Genomic DNA, 18,275 nt, shown 5'->3' on the forward strand with positions numbered 1-18,275 from the left:
GAACTCATTATGACGTATGAATACGTAAGGAAATAATTAGATAATTTCCAATAATAAATAAATATGTACTAAGTGTAGATTAGGCAAATAATCAATGAATAATAATTGACTCAAATACAAAGGCATAAAAGTCGTTGACAATAGTTTGACAGATAACCATTATGAAATACGTTCGATACGATTGCAAATTCTGCAGCACATGTGTGTGGCTAGGTTCAGGCCAATAGAAGCTGGCTTCCGAATTTCATACAAAATGCCATATATGTACCTACTATTTTATAGTTAGAGTTATATTTTTTAAGCAAAAATATAAGACATATTGCCGGAACCAGAAGCCCAAATTGAAGCCAATGAGAGCGAGCGAGATGGCTAATCTTGTATCGCCTGCACCTGCAACAGACAGGGCGAAAGCCGAATGTGTACACTCGGCTATCTCGGGTAGTACGAAAAAGCGCGCGATAATTTAAAAACAGGCATGCATTAACTATGTATTTTTAATCATTTGGTCTAGATTTAGTCATCTTTATGTGGAGTTGTTAGGCAAGCCGGGCTTCTGGGCTTCTAGGGAAGGTCCGCCACTGATATATATATATATATATATATATATATATATATATATATATATATATATATATATATATATATATATATATATATATATATATATATATATATATATATGTATATATATATATAAATATACACTTCCAATAATTTGAGTAGTGTGTTTGTCGATTATGGTTAGAATTGGAGAATGTTACACGTGTGTAACGTGATCCCTAAAACCAGCTTATGACGGTCGTTAGCCCTGTTAACGTCTAGACTTCCATATTCTTCTTCATCTATGTTGAGATGTCAAAAAATTTTAAGCAATCACTGTTGAAATAAGTGGGACAAGTCCCATTTATTTCAACAGGTATTTACCATTTTCTGTTTTTTGTGGCTGGATTGGAGTTATATTACTTTGTAGCAATAATCATTTCAATATTATTTTTTGAGATCTCATCAAAGATGAAGAAGAATATGAAGTCTGGTTTAAGTGATCACATTACACACGTGTCCACACACTACTCAAATTCTTGGAAGTGCTATATATAGTTCAGATTTTGTGAACAAGTATTTGGACACACTCAAAATGTTATGTAAATTAATCATTTTAATCAACATCAATAAGTTCAATAAGTTCAACAATTAAGATTGATAGTAACGAAAGCACTCGACGATCGAAAAACTTATCTGTAAAATTACATGCTGATAAATTACATCACGAGTGTGCGAGCACTTACGAGAAATGTAATCACCATGTGTCTACTTTATTTACTAGGCCTAAACTGGATGAAACGTTTAATACTGTAATATGAGACACATTTAATCGAATGAATAAAGTTTTTCCCCACAATGGCGTAGTAATAGGGTGTTTGACGACAAATTGTTATCTTTATTGAACCTTAAATAGACTTACACAGCTAGAGTCAACCACAACATACAATAATATGTCAGAATGTTCTAGTACCATTTTATAAGTAAAATACGTTTATGAACTTCTCTGTTTCCGTTGGATGTAATAAGTTAACAATCAAATACATATATATTATTTTGAGAAATAAAAGACTGAAAATAAAAGTGTTTTGATCCACTCACATTATTAACCAACTAGTTTCGGCAATAACCTGTTGCCCTCTTCAGGGTGTAATTTATGACTAAAATATATTAATATATTAATATATTAATATATATATATATATATATATATATATATATATATATATATATATATATATATATATATATATATATATATATATATATATATATATTATATATTTATATATAAATATATATATATATATATATATATATATATATATATATATATATATATATATATATATATATATATATATATATATATATATATATATATAAAATATACATGTTTAGTCATAAATTACACCCTGAAGAGGTCAACAGGTTGTTGCCGAAACCAGTTGGTTAATAAAAATGTGAGTGGATCAAAACACTAAGTCTTTTATTTCTCAAAATAATATATCAATATGATCCACAAAGTTAATGCTTTCAATATTTAAAACCAAATACATATACAGCTAAAATTAACTAACTAACTATCACCCGCTTCTCCGAAAAGGTAGGCAGAACGAATAGAACGCCAAACTAATCTTTGCACACAATCTTCGCTTCTTCCACATTCATACATCTCATGCATACACGCCAAATATTCCGACTCTTAACCTGACTACTTTCAATTGTTTGAAATACTTGACCATGTCAAATTTTCTACGGTTTTCCTATGCTTCTATTACCAACCCCATTCGCTTAATAAGTTTATCAAACAATCCTTTCTTCCAATCAACACATCTTCCTTAATTTATCGATAACGCTTATCTAAGCCTTACTTTCCATCCTTGTATCACTATTCAAAAATCTGTCATTCAACGTCCAGCCCCACATTCATCTGAGAGACCGCAATTTGAATCCATTCAGTCTACTTTTATACTTCTTTAGCCAATTCCATGTCTCACTTTTTTTACGTTGGGGTTGGGATTAGGACTCCATTTTGTACTGCCAGTTTAGCTTTCGCTGATATGGATAATCTGTGTAATGTCACCGTGGCTTAAGGGTGTTAACATCAATGTTTAACACCCTTAGAGTTCCCAAACCAGAATGAAAAATAATCATCTACCTTAATGCATACACAGCTATTCTCGTACAAGGCTGCAATGCCTTTGATAAGTTACTGCTTACTCCGTACCCATATGATGAAATATCTTTGTATGTGAGGTTCGAATCCTGGATTATAATTACACATGGATTATAATTAAAGACATGAGAAACGCCAGAAAATATCCTTTTTATTTTATTTGACCAGATAATTTGTTTACAACATTTTCTTACAATTCTCTTCTCTAGCAAGTATAAATAAAAGGGTTTCTGTTCAATAAAAAGCTTTTTCTTCTCACCAATAGATGTCTCTAGTGAAAAACTCTATTGATTTAAGTACAATGTTCCGAAATTAGATCATATATATAGAACTTCCAAGAATTTGAGTTGTGTGGTTGTCAATCATGGGTAGAATTGCCGAATATTACACGTGTGTAAAGTGATCACTTAAACCAACCTATAAAACGAGCCTTTAACCAGTTGGAAGTCCCGTGAATGCCCAGATCTCCATATTCTTCTTCATCCATAATTTATATTTGAAGTACTAACTTTGTGATTTTTCCATTTTATAATTAAAATATAACTTGGTTTAAAAATCTCCATAAATATTTTATTATAACTTAATTATAATGTCTACCGGTTTCGAAGCTAACTGCTTCTTTATCAAGACTGATTCATACTAAAACATTAACAAAATGATTAAACTATCTACTTAACAAAATTATTCAAAATATTTTGACGGCTAGGCAAAGGAGCTTGGGTAGATCTTAAGTGGATCTCAAGATCTCTTCTTCATTCATGTTGAAACGTCAAAAAATAAAATAAAAAATAACTCACGTAATTATAATTGGAGATAATCCAGATTTGTGAGCAGATTTGGACACACTCAATATGTTGTATCTTTTTACTCAATATTTATAAAAACAACAGTTAAAATAGTAATTATTATTTTGTTTTTCAATGAATTTTGAACAAAACATACAGAAAAAGTGATTTAAATGTTTTATTGCTTGCTGTTTTAAACATCAAACAAACACTTTAAAGCGGTAAGTAGAAGGTGGCGAAACACTTTCGAACACCTCATCCGAAAGGCGTCGGTAAATATATTAAGCCTTACGTAGCAAATACAAAAATATCTAATTTCAGTAAGTTGCCTAGAGGCGATTTGATTTAAAGGCGTTAAATTACGTTTATATCCCTAAGAATATTTATTAGAAAGTGTGTAAAATCTAATTTTTTTGGTATTATAAATAAGTATTTCATTGAAATTTGTAGGGTTTTCTATATTTGAAACAGCCTACTTTTTTATTAGGTACTAGTTGTACCCGGCTTCGAATCACCTGTGGTTTAGTCTAGTAAAATAGAAAATAAGGAATAAAATTAACCACACATATTTATTAAAAAAGTATTTTTTTTTATTTATCTCATTAATATTTTATTCAGATATTTTTCACTACACAATGCTTGTGATTCCATGAAAATATAAAAAGAAATCTTTAAAACAACAGTCCAATCGAAAACATAAAAAAATGATGTGAAAGCAGCTGTCAAAAAGTACATGGCCGTTTTGTTTAGATTGCTAGTAGTTACGTTCGTTTACGTTACGTTAGTTTTTAAATTATGTTTTTTAAAACATGCCAGTGTTTCGAAGTATAGATTTAAATTAATATTACTCAGTTTTAGAGAGATTTAAAGCATCTATGAATGGGACAAGCCAATTGATAATTTTGATTTCGGATAAGATTAATGATATTGATAGAAGATTTATAAAATGTACACCAACCTACTGATGGAAAAAAGAAACAAAGTAGCCATAAATTAGTGGAAATTCAATCAATGGAAACCCTTACGCAAAACGAAACCAGTAAGTAATAACACATACATATACTTCACGTCTGTTTAAAACTCATTTGCATTTGATAAACAAACAAAATATTTGATGACTTCCTTTCTTATAGTGTCAACATTATGCCGACATTATTTAAATTATATTCAATGCAATTTTAAGTAAGTAGAATCTTGGCCTACACTGCGGGATATCTCTTAATATCTTAGTATATTGAAGGTCCAATAGCTCCTGTACTGAAAAAATTAAATAAAATAAAACATATAGAACTACACACCTATCAAAGAAATTAATATGAATTTTGGACATGTATGCGTTTTAACTTAAGCCTTTTTACTTTATCGTATAAAGTTTTTGGGATAGTAAAATAGTATTAACCAGTGAATATCTGAGCGACCCAGCTTCTAATGTATTCAGTGTACCTCAGGGTAGTACATAGAAACCTATACTATTATTAACATATAAAATCATGTAAAATATATGCAATATCATTGTCTTTCCATTGAATGTAAATGACTTTATTTGATGCTAATGATAATTTTAAACAATTATCGCAGGTCCTTATCCTTAAAATATATGCATGCATGTATTTGTTTATACTCGTATATATGATATAAAAAATGCTCTATTGATGTTGATACTTGGTTGATAGTTTACGTTCGATCAAAGAAAATTTTGAAACTATTGTTCGTCTTCTAACTTTGCACAGTAATCAAGAAAACCTTCTATAATGTACCTTATAGAATGTTTAGAAAATTCAGATTAATTTACTTTCTTCAACTTTTCCTTTCATAAGTTTTAGATCGCGGGGCACCTTTTTCCCTTTATATTGGGCGTTTTTGGAGTCAAATATAAAATAGAAAGTAAATACCAACCCTTAAATGCCGCACCTTGCTTAAATATACCCATTTCGTATCGAGTCAGATCGTTCAGATTGTTGTCCCGACACTGTGCCCGTGAAGACATCCGGTCTTCGAACGCCGTAACTTCGTTTATCCAGGAATTCTTTTTTGTTCCTATTTACATTGTGAGTTTGGATAAGAGGTCATTTACTTTTTGTTTATATTGTACAACATTTGAACTCAACCAAAAGAGAATTCAAAAAGAAAGTAGGAAAAAAATTTAAATCATTATGAAAATCAATGAATGAAAAAGAATAAAGGATAATTATATGAAAGGGATAGAAATTAGAGATATTCTTTTTCTGTTTGTTGCCCTTTTTATTTTTCAATTCATCATTCATTTCAGATTATCATTAAATTTAAAATCAGCGGTTATCCATCAGTCATCAAGTGTGCTATAAATTACGTTGATTTCAGTACCTCTTAGAGTATGTGTTTATCTGCTCAATCGCTCTTTATCACTGATTTTTATTAAAAGGTCGGCTTTTTAACATTTGTAACTTAAATTACCAGTTATTTTGATTTTGAAAGATATAATGACATTCGCGAATTGTTAGAAAATTGGTTTTATAATTGACAATTACGAAATAAGACGTTTACACTCGCACAAAATTTGAATATATGGAAAACTTACTTCCAAGGTTGATTCTTCTACCCAAACTTGAAAATAAACAAATAAAAAAAGGCAAAAAAGGAATTCATCGCAGTTTGCGGATCTATTTCTGAAGCGAGTTCATTAAATTGGGTCGTTGTTAGATAAAACAATCCGTTCATGTTCTCGTTCAGTGCGCTCAACCTAAAACATTTCTGCTGTAGCCCAGAGTATGCTTGAACATAAATCAACATCAACCCGTCATCGTTCTCAGGAACTAAACATTTTTCGCACTTCTTTTGGGAGAAATTTGCATTAAGACCTCGGTATTTAAAAACTAATAAATTCTACAAAGCCCAATGAGTCCAAGAGCTGAAGATTCAAGACTATCTGATGCGTTTTCGGTTCGCTTAAAGGATGAAGATCGTTTGGTCGAAGATGAGTATTTTACCGAAAAATCGTCTTTTTAGATAAAGCCCATTTCCAAGCTGAATTGCATTTGGCTCAAAAAATCTAAACGTAAAGAGATGACATGGACGACAATCAGTTTCAATAAGATGGGGCCAATTTTTACACAGCCATCTTAGCAATCGATCTTTAGTGCACCGTTTTACAAAATTAAATAATCAGTCGAAATTCTCATGACAATATGATGATTAACTGTCTCTGAGCTGTAATTTGACCCGTTGGACTATTTATTGTGAGGAGCCGTTAAGAATAGGTGTTCCACCATCTTTTCAGAAACGATTGAGGCTTTATAAGACGAAATTGAAGTTGCCATTTTTGAAACCCAAACAATCGAAAATGTATTTAAAATTGGGTTGATCAAATGGTGTACTATAAAGTTAGTCGTGGCAGTCATTTAATCGATGTTGTGTTTTTAAAATCAAATAAAGTAAAGTCAATATAAAGGTTCAATTTTTCTAACAATACCAAATGTTTAAAAAATATTCACAGCCAGTTGGAATTTGAATTAGTCGTAAGTTATTTTATTTTATTTTATTCAAATTCCAACTATCAGATGGCCTACCCTATATGTACACTACTTTTAAAACTAACGTCTGTCCGTCCAGTATTTGCCGGTGGAGAAAAAAGCATTTCAATGATTTTATGGTATTGAAGTTCCCTAAGTGTGCTAAGCATGTTTTAAATTTAACAAAAAATATTACATCATTAGTTGATTTGTACCGTTATTTTGGCTATTTTATAAGACAAACATGAAATACTTAATTTATTTATATGATCCGGGGTACTTTTGAAATTTGTCCGCTGATTTGATGAAAGTTTTTTTTCTTCTTTTTTGCTCTCGACTCTTTTCTGTTATCGTTCCCGAATAAACAGAAGACTGTATAGTAAAAATGTATCGCAACATAGACTCAACAAGTATTTATTTTTGTTTCAGAACGCGTACTCGATATCAACAGTCCAGAACCCACACCCTGTGTTGCTTGGTCTTCTCGATTCTCCAAAATGGTGCAACCGAATCTGGATTATATTGGTAAGTGAAAACTCAATATTTTGGTCTGAGAATCATATTTCACTCATCCATTTATATAGAATTATAATGACCATTTTTATTATTATCTTTATCATTATCGTATAGAGAAGTTTTTGGTTTTCACTTTCTTAAAATAATATTTTCCAAATGTTCAAGAACGTCCGTATCGGTATAGCGTGAATGACGCGAGTAAGCTTGTTTCCAATGCTTCAATTGAAGCTGGTTTATCCGCAAAGACTTTAGACTTTACGTATCCCCATATTCAAAAGTCTAGGGGTGTGATATAACACAATCGATCTCTCAACAGGACCATTGTTTCACGCGCTGTTTCCGTCTTGTTGAAACCAAAAGTCATAGAGATCTCGGGCTTCAATTTTAGGTAATAAATAATCTATTATCATGGCGTGATTCAAAGTAACGTAGTACCCAGCGTCGTTTTTAAAAAAAAGGAATCGATGATTCCGCCGGCCCATAAACCACACCAAACCGTCGTTTTTTGTGAATGAAATAAAAGTCATTGACTCACTTGGGTTGCTCATCATACAAGATGAAATTTTTAATATTGACTTACCCATTGAGCCAGAAATGGGTTCATTGTTGAACAAAATTTTAATCGAAAGCAGCGGATCTTGTTCGATATTTTCAAGAGCCCAAAGACTGAAGCGGTGACGTATAGAAAGTCAGCCGATTTGAAATCATCACCGGATCATTTCAACAGCGGATCTTTAACTTTGCGGTTTTGCAGTTTACTAACTTTTAAACTTTGCAGTTTAAGTCTTTTCATCATGAAATACTAAACAATACCGAACAAATTTTCTGACAGTTCAACAAGACTCAATCGTGATATATCATTAAAAGTCTGTAGAAAAAAGGTCATACTGAATCAACCTGTATTAATCGTTCAACGATTATTGTTAATGATTTATATGAGCCGTTAATTATCAATCTCTTAATCTTATTATTTAAACCGATCAAAATGGCACGTGGAAATACTATGATTAGCAATCTTAATTAAAAAATAATGGTTTTTTATATCTGTTTTTCACTTTTCTGCTTTCTTACATTGACATTTAATATCATGGTTAAGGGAAATTCTGACGTTGGAACATAAATTCTTGAAATCGAAAAGGTTTCCACTACTTTATTATATTTCCCAATTATTAAACAATGGAAACCGATTGTGAAAGATAAAACCCCTTCTCGAAGCTTATCCGTTTTAAATATCTCTTGAAATTATTATTTTGAGTAATCTCGTACAATAAACTGCTGTTGACATTTTTGTGTCACTTTTATGTCAAGTGATGAGAATTTAGACGTCAATTATTATGTATTTTATAATATAAGACATAATGGTTGGGAAATGTATTTTTATAGCTAAACATTTACAGACAACTTTAAAAATCAAGAAATCCGTATAATATTACAATTTTAAAATACTTGTATAAGACGACTTTGCAAGTTAGTTAATGCAAACACAACTAGTTTCGAAAATTTAAAATGTTCCCATAAACAACTAATTTTTCACCAATATAAAAAAAATCTAAAAATTTCTTACACAAGTGTTTTTTTTTAATCATGTTGTTCTACAAAGTAAAATGCTAAATCAATAAATATGAAAAAAATCACACTCCTTATCATTCATCGTTCACTTAGTGTAATACCATTTTTATAAACAATTATTCGTTACTACCGGTTTCCGAATAATCGTTTCATCATAAGATCATTAAAATAAAATTATTACGATTCGGAATCTCTACAAAAATTAAAAATATTTTTTTAATAATTATTCCGAAGCAGGTAGTCACGAATAAGTCTTTATAAAAGTGGTATTTCACTAAATGAACCTTGAATAAGCACAGTATTTTATTACCATACCACAACGTTTTCAATGCTTTTAATAAACTAAATTATTAAAAGAAAACTATAACATTCAGATGAAATATCAGTAAAACAATTTATTTTCAAGCAATTGATATATGTATTCTGGTTTTACAGTTAATGCGCTGAACCCTGAAGCCTCTAAAATCTCCTCTTTTACTGACATCTCACACTTTCCTTTTTCTTTAACCATTCTACTCCATATAATATTTATTCCATAAAATATAATAAAGATATAAAAAAGGATAATGAATGCTGGGAACGGAGTGAGTGGCCCGCCGAAATCATTTTTAACGAACAAAAGCCTTAGAAAATGAAAGCTAAACTAGCAATGCGCAACAGAGTTCTAGTACCAACTCTAATGTATGAAAGAGAAGCATGAATGAATGTAGACCGATCGCAGTTAAAATGCAATACTTTTGCAATGCGGCTGCAGAATAACACTTAAGAAATGTTCAAATAAGGAAAGAATGCATGAGTTAAGTATCATCTATAAAATTAAGAAAACCATGTTAAGATGTTTTGGACATATGGAACGAATCAGTGAGGAGAAGAGCGGTTAAATAAAAATAAGAGGCAATGTCGTTAGAAATAGAAACAAAATTAATTTAGGAAAATTATATCGCTTATGGCTGTATTAAAAGAGCTATTTTTATTTCACAGCTCCGGAAATCCAACAGAACGCCGTGTGCAGCGTTCTGTCTGACATGTTCTCCCTGGGGATGACAATATGCGCCATCTTCAACAATGGTCGCCCCCTCATCCAAGCCAATTACTCGGCGTCCAACTACACCAAGCAAATGGAACAGGTAATATAAAAAATTTAAAATAAAGCAACTTTGTCTTTAACCACCTTTTTTGACATCTCAATCACTGGTACATTTTTTCTCCAACCGGTTTTGACAAGAACATTGTCATCATCGTGATGACAAGGTTATTGTCGAAACCGGTTGGAAACCAATAAAAAAGCGTTTTAAAACAAAGTTGTTTTATTTCATAAAGTTTATAAAATGTGCCAGAAAGTATTTGCGAAAAACATTAAAGGAAAAAATACATATACTTATTATAGTATTATAACGACGAGTTGTAGTATTTTAACATGATAAAACATGATGAATGCAACAACGCAAAAGACCAGAGTAAAAATAACAACGCTTCTCGCCCTTTCTCAGCCTGTTTACATTATTCAATAATCGTTTTTGTAGTTTGTGCAGTTTGAATAATATTTACAATTCCCTCCTTTAACGATGTGATTTTCTAAATATATATATAAATAAAAATATATATATATTTATATATATATATATATATATATATATATATATATATATATATATATATATATATATATATATATATATATATATATATATATACACATGAGACATGTCACTACTTAAAACGTGTCAAAAGCTACAATCTAGGTGTTAGTATTCGATGTGCTCTAATCTAAACAAGGAGAACTGTTTGCCAGAATAAGTACTTTATCAATATTCATTATAAAATAATCAATCGTGCTTTAAATTTTATACGTGGCTTAGTTAGCATGAACGGACTTAACATTTAGCACGGCGTTTTAAAGGATTTTCCGCGATCGATTACAGGCATGGAATAATAATTCATTTTGATCTGTAATAGTGATGAGATCGTCACGGCTTACCGACATGGCTTATATTTTGATAGTAACAAACCGTTAATATCGGTTTCACTTCACGCATAAATTAATGATAGTGTTTATATTGAACAAACAAAATATTTTAATGCTAAATTTTAGATTCTTGTATTTCTTTTTAGATGCTCTCTTGCTGTCTCTTACATTAAAATCTCTTTAAAAAAAATACTTTTATCATGTGTCTAGTACTACAAACGCAATTTTTACACCATGTTTTCTTCTGTATTACTCATGAAAAGTTATAAAATACAAAAGATATTTGTTTTGGAAGTTTTGAGCTTTTTTACAGTGAATAAATTTCCCAAATACTTTTATTTCTTACAATTTTTCATATTTATTTAAATGTTCTTTTGATTGAAAAACAACTCTTTTTACTGCCCATTTCCAGCATAAAAATCCAACTGGGAGTAAATACTCCTATGCTAAATAAATATGTTAAGTATAAAAAGCCTCAAAACAAAGTAAATATTTTTATAATTTTACGCATAATTAATGTTTTTAAATCCTTACCAAAGAGTTATTTGAATTAATAATTTGCCTTTTGAAAACTGCAACACTATTAAGTAAACACTTTATTTAATAATCACATAAATGTTTAATATTTTTAGTAAATTTATGTATTTTCAACTATCAACAAATGTTTTTTGGTGTTTAACTTGATATTAAACATTCGTGGTTGAAAATACTCAATTATGTTATTGCTTACAATATATTTTGAATTTTTAGTGTCCAAAAAAATATATCTGAGAGTTACGAGAATGTATAACAGACCTTTATATACGGAATGAAAAAAAATGTTAATACCGTCTACCCATATCTTACAAAATTGAGTTATATTACGTCTTGCGTACCAAGTAAAAAACACATATCATGTTTACTCAAATCATTCAATTTGTTGACCCTACCAAGGTCGTAACCATTTTATGTTTGGCAAAAATATATTTTTTTGAGACATTATTTAGGGTAGTATTTTTTCTCATTACGCATTAACTGAACATACTTTAATTTAATAAAATACAATATATTTAGCTTGTGAAAATCTTTTTTATAAAAATAGGAACAATATTCCAAATATGAAATTTTATAAAAACTACCAAACTGTATGAAAGCGAGAATAATGAATGGAAATAAATACTCCTAAAGGTAAAAATTGACTGAACATAAAAAATATATCGAGATATCAGAATATCAAGAGCATTCATTTTTTAATACGACACACTGATCATAAAAAAGTTGTATCAAAATGACAATGTTGTATGAAAGTTGTATCAGTTTGGAAACACTCAAAATGTTGTAAATAAATTAACTGGTCAAATTATAAGGTAAAATAAAAAAAATAAAAGATGTTTTCTAGCGTTTCTCAAATATGCGAATATAATCCAGGATTCGGACCTCACAAATGAAAGAGTTTCTGCTTACTAAAAGATTCCCTCATCCCACAATAAATGTCACTAGTGATCAATATACATAGTATCTAGAAATTTCAAGAATTTGAGTAGGTAGTGTAATTGTCTATCATAGGTAGAATTGGTGAATGTTACATGTACGTAAAGTGATCACTTAAAGTAGCCTATGACGTTCGTAAGCCCTGTAAATGTCCAGACTTCCACATTCTTCTTTATCTTTGTTGAGATGTCAAAAAAATAATTTTGAGATACTTATGTGTATATTCATTTCGGTATTTTTATTCTTCATTTATCAAAAGTTTGATACTTAAGCAATTAGTGTTACTAGGCTCAATTTCAAGCAGCTAATTTACTCGTTGAATACCTTAATTCTGTTTTCATTAGAATACCAATGAACTTAACAATAATCTAAGTAAATTACAACTTAAAGTAATTTGGCTTTGGTAGGAATTCAAAGAACTTTTCGAAATTAAAACAGGAGTGGAATGTTGACATAACTCAAATAATTTAGAATTAAATTTGTATTACAAAATTAATATTACGAGTTATACATATAATACAGGTTCATTCAATAAGGATTTTCAGAAATTCAAAGTTGATGCCGGCCATATTGTTGATGCTACATCTGTCAAATTGATTTTAATTTTTATTTATTGATTTGACGTTTAATTTGTAGAACTCCATTTTAATTTATGTATTAATTTTAAATCAAACACAGATTTTTGAGTCTACTAAGAGTTGTATTGCCATTTCAATAAATTCTCCCTTCCCAGAAAATAAATATAAGGGTATTATACCTACATCCCCCATTACCTAATGAACAAACCAACCTTATGTCTTCACTACTGCTAAACATATTTAAATAGACTATTACTGTACATCATCTCTCTCTCTCTCTCTATGTAAACGCTTGCATGATGCGTTATTGATAAACTAATAATTACATCTACATATATAAATTCTTAAAAATAATATTACCAACAATTGTATTAAGCATTAAAATATTAACTCTCCAAAATATGGCCATGACAATAAATTCTTCCTTTCCCAGAAAATAAATATAAGGGTACATACCTATATCCCCCATTAGCTACTGTTGTCTCCCATAAATTATTGCTGCACGTGTTAAAACTGTCACTTAGAATTGTATAGCTACATAAAGACCGTAGTCCATTTGACCTTCACATTCGTTTGATAATGCCCTAACAAGGCGAAACAATTGTCACAATATAATTTTTTATGTGTTTTTATTAATAAAATACAACTTAGTAGACTAAAAAATCTGTGTTTGATTTAAAATTAAAACATAAATTGGTTTTAATTATTTACTAATACTAATAAAAGAGTTTCTGCTCATAAAAAGCTTCTTTTCATCTCACCTATTGATGTCTCTAGTGATGTTCTGGTGATTCAAGAATAATGTTAAAAAATTGGTTCATATATATAGATCTTCCAAGAATTTGAGTAGTGTGGTTAATAATGGGTGGAATCGGTAAATGTTACACGTGTGTAAAGTGATCACTTAAACCAGCCTATGGTGGTCGTCAGCCCCGTAAATGTAGAGTTGTGTAATTGGCTTTATTTTTATTAATGTAACTGTTTTTCATTATTTACTTTTATTAAATGTAAAGCTGTACAATTCCTGAATAAATAATAATAAATTAAAAATACCCTGACTTTCAAATTCTTCTTCATCTTTGATGAGATTTCAAATAATAATATGAAGATAACTCCTGTAATTGGAGATAATCCAGATTTTGTGAACAAGTATTTGGACACACTCAAAATGTTGTAAAGTTAATTATTTAAATTTAACACACACATTCTTTTATTTAAATTTAAATATAAGAAGCGCTTAATGAAAGATACATGCTGAAGATGGGTGTTCACAAGGAACAAAATAATCAGGGAACATATTTTGAAATATTGCAATTTTAAAGTTGCATTCTTTCTTAGATTTTTTTTCATGTGCAACTTCTTAGGCGGTGGTTTGACATTCGAGTCAGGACGCCTTTTAGAACGATTGCGGCGGATTGTGATTTACACACGGGAAATGCAATTACCAATAGTGATAGCGTATTAGAATAGCGCATTTGCTGTTTTATTAACACAAATTTTGATAAAAGGAAACATTTTCAAAAAGCGAAGAAATTATGTGGAACAAACGTATAAATTATTTTATGATTTAAATTGATATTATTGAATTTTTGATTCCATATTTTTTATTTATTTATGTATTTATGAGAAGGTAAGCCCATTTAACAACCGCGCTGGAGGTTCAGTGTTCAATTTCCGGAGTCCACAGCAATATAAAAAAAGTTATTAAACACCCTTACCATTTATCTGACTGATTTCCCTACCGTCACGTTACTGAAGATCAAGATAACATATCCTATCCACTCTGGATCCAAATGAACGTTTAATATTGCAAGAAATAATAAATGTAAAAACTTGTCACTCACAAATTAAATTGTAACTACTATTTCGGTCTAAAAACTTACTAGGCTCTCCTGTAAGTTATTTTTAATCAGAACTGAGATGGTGATTTCTGATAAAGACAGCCGAAATAAACTTGAATTGAGATCTCATTACACTTTTAATTATTTCACATCTATTGTTTTCAGTTGGACGACCAGGTTCACATGATCTTACCCCGCATCCCCCATGGGCTCCAGGAAGCTGTTACTCGCCTCATGTCGCGTGATAGTAACCCTCGACCCACCTCGCAACTGCTGACGTTGATTAAATACTTTAGGTAATTATTTTTATCATTTGGTAATCTATTCAACACACAAAAACAGGGTTGCCAATCTGTGGGGAATTTTCCAAATTGTGGGGAATCTCAAGTCTTGTTCTCTCAATCTCAATCTCTCAATCTCTCATTTGGGAATTTGTGGGGATTGGCGCTATGTGCGGAAAATGCGGGGATTTTAACATTTTACCATTTATTAATTTACCGGACAGGTTAGTGATTAAAATATCTATTTCGATAAATGAAATCTATTTTTTTAGAATTTCCACGTAGAATTTGTGGTAACAAATGTGTACTTATGGTATAAAAGAAATTTATATGTTTACTTCGTGTGGAATTTTTTACCAAAAGTGCTACACTTAAGATTATTGCTACGACAAAAATGGATGTGGCCCTACCCGTCCAATTTGCGAAAACGAAATAATTTAATAGCAACACTACATCAACTCATAATTTTATTACGAGTGAAATGTATTTTTGATTACTATGTTTTTTATGTCCCAATTGGGGCATTAAAATTGAAAATTAAAAAATAAGTACTCGATTTTTTATTAAAAACTTTTTTTCTTGGGATAAGTATGTGGGGAATTTGTGGGAAATCGGGACATTGTTTTTCTCCAATTTGGGGAATTTGGCATAGATTTTCGGGGAATTCTGAAAATTGGCATTGGCAACGCTGCACAAAAAGTAATTCCTCCACGGCATGAATAATATTTTTTAATACATCATAATTGAATACCATCTCGTTTCTATCAAACATTTACATATTTGTACTGTTTGTACTGTTTGTGATCAATTGAGGTATTATCTAAAACTTTAATAGATCTTCTATATTTATATTGTATAATATATATATATATATATATATATATATATATATTTATTGTTATCTATATACTTTTTTTAAATTATAATCTTAAAAAATATATAAATAATTATTATATTTTTAAAAAATTATAATCAATCAATTAATAATTATTAGAGGTATGTGTTACCTAGTAATGTCCACCTCCGTAGTGCAATGGTCATCCCGCTCGGCTACCGTACTGGAGGTCACGATTTTAATTCCTAGTGGGGTGGTCAAATAAATAAAAGTGATTTTTTCACTCTAATATTTATTCAATATTACCCCGAACTGCGTACCCGAAGCGGGGGGCTGATCACATTTCCTTCGCGTGTTAACGCTCAAGATGACACTGCATTTATTTGATTCAGTGCCAGTATAGATTTTGTACCGACTTTTCAAATGCATTTCATAAGGTTTGCCACAAAATATACTTGTCATTTATTTTGAGGTTACAAAATGTAATTATTCTAAATTAATTAATAAATTTAGACAATTTGATAATCAATACATTATAATATTTTAAAGGACAATTCCCTTCATATTTTGAGTGTTATTTATTATAAGTCATGTTTATTTATAAAATAAAGCAATTATTCTCATGATGTACCTTACCTACTTTTGGTTTGAAAAGACAATTCGGTCGACTACGAGGAGGACAGTTGTTTGGAATTTAAATATTTACCTAAAATAAGTCCCTCAATAAACAACACTTACTCTCCACGAACAACAATAATCAACTCGTATTTATTCGGTTGTTATTACCATATTTACTATTGACACAATGTTAATTTCTGCATTGGGGAAAATATTTTATTGTGTACTTACTATAAATAACATAGACGTATTTTTAATGCGCTTGTCTTATCTTTATAAGTCACTTCGTCTGAATAATGCAGCGCTCTCTCGGTACTCAAGTCAAGGCCATCTAGGCGCTCCTGGATGAAACATTACACGTCGATCATTAAAAGTTATTCATAAAAGAAAAACTGAATGTTTTGAAATATTGTAAATATCAGTGTTTATTATCTGTTAGACCAGTATTCCGCAAACTTTTTTCTATTCGAGGTACACCTACCAAATTTAAAAAAAATCAGAGGTGCATATTTACCATATTATGGTAATATATTATGTTTAATACGAAATGTGAGCTTACTTAACTGATCATAGGCAAAATTTCGAGCAACTGTGTTATTTTCACAAAACTAGACGTTTTTTCCGCGGCACACCAACTAATCACCACGGTACACCAGTGTGCCGTGGCACACACTTTGCGGAACAATGCGTGACACTATGGAAGTATTTTTGGGTAGGGTTGTAGTTCCATGATAGTGTCGCGAACTTAATTTTGTTCGTATCCCTTTCCACCCAGTCTTAATTCCTATTTTTAAACATCCTACTGTTTAAATGTACAAATAATTGTATTGTATAAATATTTGTGTACAATTTTAATTAACTTTCAAGACATATGTATATACATATACATATATATATTTATACACATATATATATATATATATATATATATATATATATATATATATATATATATATATATATATATATATATATATATATATATATATATATATATATATATATATATATATATATATATATATATATATATCTATATATATGTATATATGTATCATTGTTTTTTTTCAGTGATCCAGTTATTCCTGTTCTGCAAAACTTGGATTTGCTCTTGATGAAGGAACCGACCCTCAAGGCCAACTTTTATCGTACTAGTTTGCTGGAAATGTTACCCCTCATTCCGCGAGTACGTATATGCACTTGTATTGTTTATATTACCATTATTTGTAATACTTCACGCAATGTTATTAAAATAGAAAAACCATTTTTCCATCCAAATACAAGGTAGCGCAAAATTAATCACCCTATAGAAAGATGTTATAATTGTTGTAAATGGCGTCGTACGTCAATGACATAATGACATTTGTGAACTAGACTCCAATAACTTTTTTACTAAATAAAAAAATTGAGTGATGGAAATCTTTATTTGTACTTGGGAATCTTTATTTGGACTTGAAAAGTGGCTGCCACCAGTGCTGATACACAGTTGTACTCGATTTATCAATTTGTTTCTTTACTACTGCTTTCTAGTTCACAAATATATATTTTAATGTGCCTGGATGTTTTATTACATATTTTTTTTATCTAACGTGAAATAAAACAATGATAA

General features: G+C 30.0%; 1 protein-coding gene across 1 annotated transcript in view; it reads left to right on the forward strand.

The window, feature by feature from the left end:
• The window catches only part of bma (SCY1-like protein bma), a 45,185-nt gene that overhangs the window by 13,259 nt on the left and 13,651 nt on the right, over nt 1-18,275 (forward strand). The window contains exons 3-6 of the mRNA XM_088266022.1: nt 7,422-7,517; nt 10,059-10,204; nt 15,098-15,228; nt 17,738-17,852. Coding sequence (XP_088122148.1) covers nt 7,490-7,517; nt 10,059-10,204; nt 15,098-15,228; nt 17,738-17,852 — 420 coding nt within the window. The 5' untranslated portion in view covers nt 7,422-7,489. The remainder of the gene's footprint in view (nt 1-7,421; nt 7,518-10,058; nt 10,205-15,097; nt 15,229-17,737; nt 17,853-18,275) is intronic.

Source organism: Brachycentrus maculatus, unplaced genomic scaffold (assembly GCF_059751285.1).
Source record: "Brachycentrus maculatus isolate JH-2025_06_01 unplaced genomic scaffold, ASM5975128v1 h1tg000261l, whole genome shotgun sequence".
In the NCBI taxonomy this organism is placed as follows: Eukaryota; Metazoa; Arthropoda; class Insecta; order Trichoptera; family Brachycentridae; genus Brachycentrus; species Brachycentrus maculatus.